Source organism: Scomber japonicus, chromosome 5 (genome assembly GCF_027409825.1).
Source record: "Scomber japonicus isolate fScoJap1 chromosome 5, fScoJap1.pri, whole genome shotgun sequence".
Classification (NCBI taxonomy): Eukaryota; Metazoa; Chordata; class Actinopteri; order Scombriformes; family Scombridae; genus Scomber; species Scomber japonicus.
The window spans coordinates 23,149,423-23,161,122 of record NC_070582.1 but is presented as its reverse complement, the minus strand read 5'-3'; the positions used below and the strand labels follow the sequence as shown (position 1 = coordinate 23,161,122).

General features: G+C 40.4%; 1 protein-coding gene across 1 annotated transcript; it reads left to right on the top strand.

The window, feature by feature from the left end:
- Positions 1–4,855: 4,855 nt before the first annotated feature.
- Positions 4,856–11,492, top strand: ldha (lactate dehydrogenase A4). The gene is made up of 8 exons (XM_053319029.1): positions 4,856–4,960; positions 7,145–7,270; positions 7,974–8,091; positions 8,239–8,412; positions 8,535–8,708; positions 8,894–9,011; positions 9,963–10,086; positions 10,217–11,492. Exons 2-8 carry the CDS (start codon positions 7,145–7,147, stop codon positions 10,379–10,381), a joined length of 999 nt encoding a protein of 332 aa, XP_053175004.1. The 5' UTR covers positions 4,856–4,960; the 3' UTR covers positions 10,382–11,492.
- The last annotated feature ends 208 nt before the right edge of the window (positions 11,493–11,700 follow it).

Below are 11,700 nucleotides of genomic sequence, written 5' to 3'. Positions count from 1 at the left end.
CAAATGAAATTGTGTTTGTGTGTGTGCAAAAACCAAGAGGGAGGGGGAGGTTAAATTCACACAGCTGTTCTTGAAATCAGACTTGGCTGGTGTGCGAATGCCTGCAGGCAGGAAACTCATATCTACCCTTCCACTCGTTTTCATCATCATTTAGCTACACTATAACAATGCCAGGCTGCTGTTTAGGCAGTAAAGTCCAAAACTAACAAGTGCCAACACTGTAACTGAAGTGGTTTAATAAGCTGTAATGATGGGAGAAGGGATATCTTCAATCATAATACACATACACATACACATAATGCTGTACACTCAGAGAGTAATGATACACCATATTGACTCCAAACCTCTGGTTAGCTGCACTGGTGCTTATATTTTCAATAATAACTTCGAGACTACACAGCTGAGGATGCCTAATCGTGGCTTCAATTAGCACTTGATAAGGACCTGGGGACTAGGGCTGATTTTACGTCTGACTATAATAATATGCAATATGAAAGGATTAAGACTGCAGGCAAAAACAAAGTACACTCAATTTAATATACTTGTATAACACACGTAAATGTATGCGAAGACACACAACCTTCAATCCTGCAGGAAAACACCCCCAATCACTCTACAACTGCCACGTCCTTTCCCTGCAACCAGCGGAGCTCTCCCTGGGCTTATCAGTGCATAATTGCTGTTGATTGGTGTATTAGTGCTCTGGTTAATCTGTCTGTGGGTGGCTAATAAAGGAGCTCCATCAGGGATGTTATCAATTGTAGGCAGAAGGTGTGCATGGAGCGAGTCTGGAAGCTAAGAAAAGGAAGGAGAGGGGGGGCTGGGAGCAGGGAGAGAGGGGAGGAGAGGGATATGAAGGAAAGTAAAGTGAGGAGGAGAAGTGACTGTGGGATGAAAGAGAAAGAGGAATAAGGATGTTTGATTGATGTTGAAAGACAGGGAAGGACAAATCAGCAAGAAACAACCAGACAGACAGGATTGTGGCTTTAAATGGCTTTGGTTCAGGATGTGGCCATCTAAGGTAAAGTAAGGTAACATCAGTAGGTTGGATGATGTTCTGACAGAATTGTGAAAGTGATCTCAGTCTCGGGAGAATCCTTTTATGATTGATGTGGGCTTGTTCCTTGGCTTCAGTTCTATTTCTAAACAGAGGCTGGAGGAAAAAGAGGCTGTGGCGAGGTGATTAGATTCCTCTCTATTAGGCAGCAGGCTGAGACAGGTGGGATATCACCCACAGCAGACACACCTCAGTCCCAATGCTCTGTGCAATAACAGCGTGTTGGCAACTGACCCTGTGGTGTGAGAGGGGAGAAGCTAACATGACAAACTAGTGTTACTTTATACCGCTGGGGAGGCTGGCAGTGATTGAATTGGCACACGCTCCAGAGAACGTTGAGAGTGGTGGTAGAAGATAGAAGATGAAGACAAAGACAAGTAATTCAGTAGCAAGGACAAGAACAAGTTGCTTAGAGTCTGGGAAGTTTGGAGTACATTGCTGCAGGCAAACTGAGGACATTAAATAAAAGGAGATGAATTACAAGCTCACATACATCTAATGGGACCTCATCTGTCTCCAACAGTCTTTTATATTGTCATAGCACCTAAACACATTTTAGTGAAGTTTTCATTATTTTTCAGGTCACGGGACATGTGATATATGTTCAAACTGAAGAGCTGGGATGACCATTTGAGGGGAACTGTCCTATATGGAAATATTTGCTATTTTGAAATACATTGTTGAACATGTTTTCTTCAGCTTTCACCATCACTAAGATAACATGAAAAACTGTTGTTATGATGATGAATATTCCATCACTTCCAATCTTGCATATGAATTGATCACATAATTACAAAAAGAAGTTTCTGCTGGATAGAAAGATTTGTCAGACAGACTGAACTTTGTGAGTCTAGTATGAGCATAAGGTAATTGAATCTACTGAATAACGACAATCTTCACTATCTGGTAATAGTTCATGATACTGAGAAAGAAAGTGTCAGTGCTTTTGAATTAAAATTCAAATCCAGGCAGTAATATTATCTGAAAGAAAAAAAAGGCCAGGGGGTTGCTCTGTTGCTTTTATGATAGCTCCACCTGCTGGTGAGTTGCTTGTACTGAGCTATTCATTTTAACATGGACAGGATTTACAGACATTTGGAATTAATTTAAACAAAGCACACACGGCTGGAGTTGTTGATAGAATGTGACTGAAATGTTTGTTTGACATGAAGCACAGATGGTTTAATCAACAGGCAGAGATGATAGTTTGAAGACTCCTGACTAGTTTTGATTACATAAATAACAGTTTTCTTCAATATGTAACACATTAGTAAACTTTGTCATTTTTGGTAATCAGCACAAGAGGCAAATCAATACTTAATGTAAGTTGCAAATGGCCAAGTATTAGCTTGAAAATATAAAGACAATCAGTAAACACATTATCTAGTTTATTTAAGTTTTTTGGGGACATTTTGTCTTTATTAATAGTAACAGTGTAATTTAAAAAATGTAATCAACATGTCATAATCTCAGTACATGCTTGGAAAACTCCAGCTTTAATACGGTTGACTCTTATTGAAGCAACCTATCACTCACAGTATTTGGGCTCAATCCAAGGAAATCTATCATTACGTTGTCTTTACGGGACATTTAGTCCTATGTTTAAATTGTATGAATCAGTCACAATAAAAAATAGAAACCATACATCGACCTGAGGACCTGGATTCAAAGCTTCACGTCACTAAATATATGGCCTGCTGAAGTGTCCTTTGGCAAGATGCTAAAAACTGAAAAGTACCAGTGACGCTGTTCTGTGGCCATAATATGACCTGCTTGTGAATAAGGACAAAACAAAAAGTGACATATTTATGATATATTCATTTTTAAAAACATATTTATAAGGATTACACCCGTTTTAAAGCATTGGCTTTAAAACTAAAAGAGGGAACAGAGATTTCAGTGGGAGCTAAATCTTGTGTATTTCAGAGCTATATTTGAAACCGACAGCTGTTTTCCAGTCCACACCTATGATTCACTCCAAACTGAGCACAGCTATTTGCATAATGGAAACACTAATCTGCTTGGATTTGCTTCTCAAAGGAGTTAGAGACAAAACATTATAAACACAAAGCTGTTGCACTTCACCATTTTGATAATTCAAGCATATAAAGTCCCCTTCAAATCAAAAATATGTTTCCTTCTTGTTGCTGCAGTTCGATGTTTGAGTTTCACTGTGCAGAATGAGGTTGATGCTATAGGCTGTTTTCACATTCAACTACAGAAAGTGGAAAGTTTCTCTGGCCTCATTGAAAATCTGATTCTAAGGAGTGAGCTTATTATTGACATTATTTGTGACATCACAAATAGTTTGTAAGCCAATCGTGCTCCAGTATGTAACTTATATAAGTGTGATGTGAAAAATTTTAAGATGAAGATGGAGTACATTACTATTACAAGCAGATTATTTTTATGTGTTTATGTTTTTAATACATGTCTGGAGGGAATCTTTAAATCTTCTTAAATAAGAAGTAATGGTATTTTACATTCTCACGTTGCCAAACCAGCTTTAAAGTTTAAAATAATGAAAATATTAAACTGATGAGCTGATCATTGTACTTTTATGGATTTGCTCTGACTTTATTTGTCTATCATGTCCAGTGTGTAAAATGTGGTTATTTGTCTGACCTAAGACTACATGTCTTTGAACACATTTGTTATTAGTTATTTTATTTAAAAGTCTCTGTTTTTTCTGATGTTGGATGACTCCTTATACAATTCTAAATAATAACATAACTTTGCATACATCTGAACAGAGAATATTACAGAGCGTGATTTCTGTGAAGACTACATTATCTGGAACTGGACATTCATGTTTTAGTCCCTTGTGTAAGCTCAAAAGTTGAGCCAGAGTTGTGAAAGAAAGGAAGTTTTCCAGATGAGTAACACAAACGGTTTGGTACGTAAGCCTACTGTTCAGGGTTGTGTAATGGACTTCCGTTGTGTTAACCAAAACCAGCCAGGGGGTGGCGCCAACAGGCTGTTGAATGATGACATAATAAACCCTCCTCTCGTGTTCTTTCTCAGGGAACATCATTTGGGCTCATGCTGCCTAAAACCTAGAGATACGTGTTTTAGTTGTATTTTAACATACACCACTTCATGGCGATCACATTGAAATAAAAACATATTCTGCTATTATTACACTATTGTTTGTCTTTTCTTATTGTACATCATATATTAGATATTGGATAGTCATTAGGCTAACTAACACACATTAATATAGTGTATTAATATAACATTAATATAGATTATAACACACATTTGCAGCCGAACTGAGTGATTAAATACTGTTGGCCTATATGTTGGGAAGTAACTATTACACGTGGCTCATTATTTTGCCACAACAACCAAGAAAACTCACCATACATCCAAATGAAGTGTTGCTAAATAACAACCTATAGAAAAGATGTGGTTGACTATAAATTAATACGTTAGAAATACAAAAGAGGTGATGTTGACATATTTCATCAGCATGTTACTAACAAGCATGGGCGGTCTGTCAATTAAATTGAGGTTTTGGTTTGTTTGTTTTTTGGCACTTTAATTAAGCGGCCACGTGTGCATTCATGGATGAGGTTTAAGCGTCTCCGTGATAATATTATGATTCTAGGATAGAGCTGAAAGTTATTACCGAAAAAAATAGACCTATTGATTACCACAATACTGCTCTATGAAGAGTATCACGTGTGTGAATAGACAGATTGCTACATCTATCTACCCTGTCTTGGACGTGACAGGAGCCACGCTCAGCCACAGACCCGCCCGATCTCACGTCACGAAGGAGGTTGTCTTTAAATACCGGGATACTCCACTTCCTAGGCACCACTTCTGCGGAAAAGCTGCACACAGGAGGAGCCGCCACATTCCAGCTCGTGTTTCTAACCTTCTAACTGAAGCCTCAAGGTAAGACAACCCATCTGGATAAAATATCAAACAGTCCAGACTGCTCCTCTGGCTTCTGCGAAAATGATCTTACATTGTGAGTAGTTTCCTCCGTCTGCATTGATAAACATGCGCTCAGAGAGGACTCCGACAACCTGATGCGCATTTAAAGAGGATACGGAGTGGGGCGTGTCGCTCAGTAATCAATAGCAGTGATTGGTTGTGTCCGAGGCTATCATCGACTTCGTTTATTTGAGAAATTAATCTTAACAGGCCATGTGCCGCTTTTTGGGTGTGAAAATGAGCAACAGTGAAGAAACAGGATGTAGGCCTGTATACGTTTTCTACTACTACATCATCATCGTCATCATCATCATCATCATCGGTTAAATGAATGAGGTGAAAGAAAGAATGGATTGATGTTATGGACAGATGACAATTACTGAAACATTGCAGTTTTATTCATACTGGGATCCCTAAGCATCTTATGCCATGATAATTTCTAAATAAGAAGTCAGAGCTGCTCTTGGTTTGAATGTAACATCAGATGGATTCTCATTGATGTAATATCCGCAGTGTTACACAAGTGGTTACGCAGGTCCTTTGCTGCTCGTGATGGTCCAGGCAGCAGTCTTGAACCTGGTTCAGGAAACGCAGCACATTCACATGCTGGCCCAGTCATAGATGAGAAGATCTTGATGGAAGATCTTGATGGAGATTATGTGGGTGCTGCAGACATGTTATCACAGGTGTTTCACTGTTTTGCCAGACCTACACAGAAGTCACTTTTAGTATCATGTAAATGGGATCTTTGAAATATTGATCTACTATAACACTCTAATTAGGAAATGTATGCTACTCAATCAGTCTAATGCTATACTTGGCAAAGCATTGTAGATGAACTGCCAGCCACAGGCGCTTGGCAGCTGTTGGTGAAATTCATCTCGCATGCATCTGTTTGAGTAGTGCAGAAGCAAGACATGTTCACAGTCCTCTGCAAAATAGTCAAATGAAAGATCAAATGGTGAACTCCAGCCATGATACCTGACACTCCATCAGATCACAGCAAGGCCTTCACTGGCCTGCTGGTGACCACATGAAGTAAATGTCATAATGTACAAGGAAATATGATAATACAAGCATTCACATAGCAGGTTTAGACGTCCAGTTGTGTGGCAGCTACCATCTACTATGTAATCCAAAACTTGACACCAAACACGAATGTCTCTGTATCATATTAAGTTCTTTCAGGTACTAATAATCCTCCTTGTAATCCTCATTCGATCATGCAACAACTATGAAGTTATAGTACATCATATTCGAATAGTATAGGAGGGACTATCAGTGGTACTGTGCCACCAAAGGCTCCTCTTGTGAGGTGTAAACGCAGCTCACCTCAGGGGTCAGATGTGGTATATAGTAACCTCCCAGCTCACCTCTGAGTGAGAGATAATTGGATAACAAGATATTCTGTATGACTGTCCCACTTACTATATCCTACTATTGTGTGCAAACTCACCACAGAGAGGTCTTAAATATCCTTAAGGCAGGTATTACAGTGTATTACTCCTGCTAGGTACAGCACGACGTGCTTCTTTGCACCTCACAGTGGAGAACCAGCCTAGTCATGCTAGTAAAAGCTTTCTCATGTGAGTACATTCAGGCCTGCTCAAACAGGAAACATAAATACTAGTGTGTTACGTCATCTGGTGATGGCCTGTGTTCCGCAGAGACAGGCTGCAGTACTTTCCAGGCAGTGGTTGCCATGGAGAACCATAGAGGCGCAGTAAAGCAATAAGTATTATAGGAAATAATTATGATTAAGAGTGGTAGTCTTGAAACAGTTTGACTAAACCCTTGTGGTTAGAAGTTGTGTCTTGGTTTAATGAAAAGGGCATGCATTAATTGTGTCGTGGGTATGAAGTGAGTCACATATGGATTTCCCTTTTATTGGTTCAGTCAGTGTGGCACAAGACAACAGTCACGTACACCCTTGTGTGTGCCTGTTGACTGTTAGAAAAAACTCATTCAGTTCTCACATGCATTATGCAGCACTGTTGCTGTTCCGCTCTCACTTTCCCCCATTTATATTCTCTGTACCTGCTTACCTACTTTTTTCACCTCTTCATTCTCCCTGTCTTTCTTCTTATTCTTCCCCCATGACTTTCACTCATTCTCCTTCCATGCCTCTTGATTTTTCCGCAGATGTCCACCAAGGAGAAACTGATCACCCATGTGATGAAGGAGGAGCCCACTGGCACCAGGAACAAGGTGACAGTTGTGGGTGTCGGTATGGTGGGCATGGCCTCCGCCATGAGCGTCCTGCTCAAGGTAAGACAAAAAGAGAAATGTGAGACGTGAAGGGAGAAAGGAGTAATGTTTGGTTGTTTGTGTCATCAGTAAAGAAGCGATGAAAGGATTAGAAAAACCCTTGAAAAGAGCTAAGTTGGATATCTATGAAAGGGAAAAGCATGTTAGAAGGATTTGCAAAAATGTCTCTGATCCAGGAGCCAAACTTGCAAAGTCTGCATTCATGCAGTGTGTAGTTCAAGTGGCAGAAAATGCTACGTATGATTTTATAAGAGTAAAAAAATCATGGTTTATTGCTTTCTTCTAGTCAATGTTTTCTCGTCAATGCTTGAAGGCACAAGCATCCAGTAGCACAAACAATATGATTTCTACTGATTAGTACCTCCCTCTTTGTTTGAGGGAGTGCTAACAAGTGAAATCAATTTCTGTAATGTTTGGATGGAGTCAAACATTACATCCCTGTATGTTGTCCACAATTTACAAGCTGGGTCTCTGTCGGCTGAGGAACAACAGCATCACTGAACTAACAATGCTGCTGAATAGTTCAGGCTTGAGATGAATGGTGCTGTTTCTCACCTTTTTATATCCATGTTATTCACTGAAAGTAACAGAGAGGTTAGTCACTTTCAGCAAGCTGTAACTCACTGTAACTCAATCTAATACTTTACTGTATAAAGTGTATGCAGGGAGACTAATGTGTGTACGCACTGTATATGTTAACCAGGACTTGTGCGATGAGCTGGCTCTGGTTGATGTGATGGAGGACAAGTTGAAGGGTGAGGTCATGGATCTGCAGCACGGATCCCTCTTCCTCAAGACACACAAGATTGTGGGCGACAAAGGTGGGGATGTACAAAAGTAACTGTAGTAATATAACTTCTGAACAATTGGATTATTCTGCTGTGATTGTCCAGCACTACTGTCATAAAGAGAGTGTTTTTTTTCTGTAATTGTGACAAAATATCTCTTTTTTTTCATCAACTTACCAGACTACAGTGTGACAGCTCACTCCAAAGTGGTGGTGGTGACTGCTGGTGCCCGTCAGCAGGAGGGCGAGAGCCGTCTTAACCTGGTGCAGCGCAACGTTAACATCTTCAAGTTCATCATCCCCAACATCGTCAAGTACAGCCCCAACTGCATCATGCTGGTGGTCTCCAACCCAGGTTAGACAGACAGGGGTATGAATGGGTGAGGATGGATGGAAGTGTGGTGGTGTAGTGTGAATGGATTCTGGAGTAATCTGTGTAATCCATATGCCGTAAATATCATTTTTCTATCTTCTCAGTGGACATCCTGACCTATGTGGCTTGGAAGCTCAGTGGCCTGCCCCGTCACCGTGTCATTGGCTCTGGCACCAACCTGGACTCCGCCCGTTTCCGTCACATCATGGGAGAGCAGCTCCACCTCCATCCTTCCAGCTGCCACGGCTGGATCATTGGAGAGCACGGAGACTCCAGTGGTATGCAACTCTGACTAAAAATCAAATCTGTTCTAGCCTTTCACTATACCTCTTTGTTGGTCTGTGGAACATTGTGTAATACAGCTACATCATTTGCATGTCTTATGTTGACTTTGTCTATAAGATTTGTGTTCAAGATTAACTAATATACTCATTTATTACTATTCTTTGTTCACTTCTCATAGTGCCTGTGTGGAGTGGTGTAAATGTTGCCGGAGTTTCTCTTCAGAGCCTCAACCCAAAAATGGGGGCTGAGGGTGATGCTGAGAACTGGAAGGCCGTACACAAGAAGGTGGTTGATGGGTAAGTACAGTTTCTTTCTCAGTATTCCACCAATGAGCTCTCACCTTCATCAATTTAATCTGGAAAGCAAGCAGCAATGTGTGCACAGGCCATCTGTCCAGTACTGAGGTGGGAGCTATAAACATGATGGTTTATTGACACAGATCTTGAGAGTTAAGTGAATCATATTCATGCTTGCCTGTTAAAACAAAGAATAAAAACAGGCAGAGTTGAATCAAATGGATCTGAGCATCCCTGGTAAATTAGAATAGGGCTGTGAGCCAGATGCACGTATACAGTGTTTCACCACAGCCTGGCAGACTGTACAAACACAATAGCTATGTTTCTGTGTGTACCATTATACAGTAGTGCTCATGTAGACCTCATCTGCACTCCTGGGTCTGCATTAATGCAATGCCTACAGTATTAAATCCTGGTCAAAGACAGGTTCACCATGATATATTCATGTTATCTAATCTGCAGAGCTGAAGGTCTGCTGTTGGATTTGTTATTTGAGTTGTATCTTGTGAAAGTGAAGTGACGCAACAGGTTTTCACTTCTGTAAACTTTGATACTGTACCAGTATTTTATTATCAGACAGCAGACATGTCTTATCTTGCAAAGAGAGTGGGCAGGTCAGCCATGTACAACACAATACAGCAGGTGCTTTTTGGTTTAAGTTTGCAAAGGTTTCTGGTATGAAATAAAATATTTAAATAGAGGGACAAAGACAGGGGGTAAAATGTACACTAGGATGTCTCAACAGAGAAGTAAGAACGTTACCAAAGGTGCATAATAAGGGATAGGTCTTATTTTAAATAGACACACAGTACATAACTTTTAAATGTATGAAATGGGGATACATCCATGGCTGTTCATGTTTCTCTTTAGAGTTAGTTTGAAAACATTCTTACATAGTTAAACATCTAAAGTCCAGATTGAGTTAATTTTTTCTGTGTGTGTGCGCTGCAGAGCCTATGATGTTATCAAGCTGAAGGGCTACACTTCCTGGGCCATTGGTATGTCTGTGGCTGACCTGGTGGAAAGCATCATGAAAAACCTGCACAAAGTGCACCCAGTGTCTACACTGGTCAAGGTGAGAACTCTAGGACACACATTTCACTGTCAGAAAATCCAGGATGATTATATTCATCCTATTTAACTTACAAGATGACCTGCTAACGTTTTCCTTGTTGTCTCCCTTGTGTCCTGTCTTTATCTGATAGGGCATGCATGGAGTGAAGGATGATGTCTTCCTGAGCGTCCCCTGTGTCCTGGGCAACAGCGGTCTGACAGATGTCATTCACATGACACTGAAGGCCGATGAGGAGAAGCAGCTGCAGCATAGCGCTGAGACCCTGTGGGGTGTACAGAAGGAGCTCACCCTGTAAAGAGCACTCCTCTGAATTCCCCAGTCCGCTCTGAAACCACACAAAATACTGTGTGGTTAACTCTCTCCTACTGTACCTTCTGTGTCCTTCGCAGCAACAGGCGAATGAGACCACTTGAATATCTAAAAAGGCCAAGTGTTTGTAGCTAAACCAGTAGAAACTACACATTACCTTCAGATATTCACATATGGGTGTCATTTTCCTTTGCTGCCTCCCATCCACTTCTCCTCCCTTCATGACTGAATTCTTGGAAACACAGCTCTTAACTTGAGCCTTTGAGCTCAGCCTGTGTTGGAGAGAAGTGGTATGTATCTGTTGTCTTGTCTTTCCAAAAAATATAAGGCCTCTACATATTGAGAGTAAATACCCTGTACTGTTTGTCACCGTGTACTGTTGCTGCTTCTTCTGTACACTCCCTGTGCGTAGTTTGTATTTATTCTGTGATTGTTGCCAGTTGGTTTTTTTCCACTTGGTAATCTCTGTTTATTTTATTTTTTCGGAGTATAATGGAGACATTCCATTCTCTATGAGGAGGGCTTCCTATTCACCTAGAGTCACAACAACACTGCTGCATATCACTGGGCCAAACTCCTGTGATACCAAAGTACCTTATCATTTGAGAAAATCAATGCTACACCTACTTTTTTGGCAGTGAAGCTTTTGTAAACAGACTTACTGGTAACCACAAGTGCACTGACAAAACTGTTTAAAAGGCAAGGTTAAAGGGGTTTGTAATAAGGTGATCTGCCACAATTTCACATAGCAAAGAGATAACAGAGAGCCAATGGAAAGAGTCAGCTTGGATCATGACAGTCGGGTTATGAATCGTAACAGAAGTTAACAATGAAGGTGTTGTTCGCACAACCAAGACACCCTCAAAGGGTTTTGTATTTATTTTTCTCCACCTGACTCCTGAAAAAGGACATCAAGCTCTGAGAAGAAAATATGGTATTACTTAAAGCTGTTAATACTGTTAAGATATATTGATGTCACATCAGAAACGGTTTGTTAACCACCTGACTAACTAAGGCATTGTACCTGTCATGGCATGTGGATATTTATTTATTTTTGCTGTAACATCAAATAAACCTGCCAGGATAATGATACAAGATTGTCTTTTGTTCTTCCTTGTTTTTGCCATCTGGCCTAGCTCAAGGCAGTTTGTATGTATGTGTACAGAGCAGCTGAATCAGCACACACATCAACACAAAACAGATCAGTAGTTTTTATGCACGTGAACAAAATGTGGTCACTAAATTCTGTATGAATCATGGTTAGGTGAGTTTTCTGTGATTTGATTCTACCCTGCAGCTGCATGA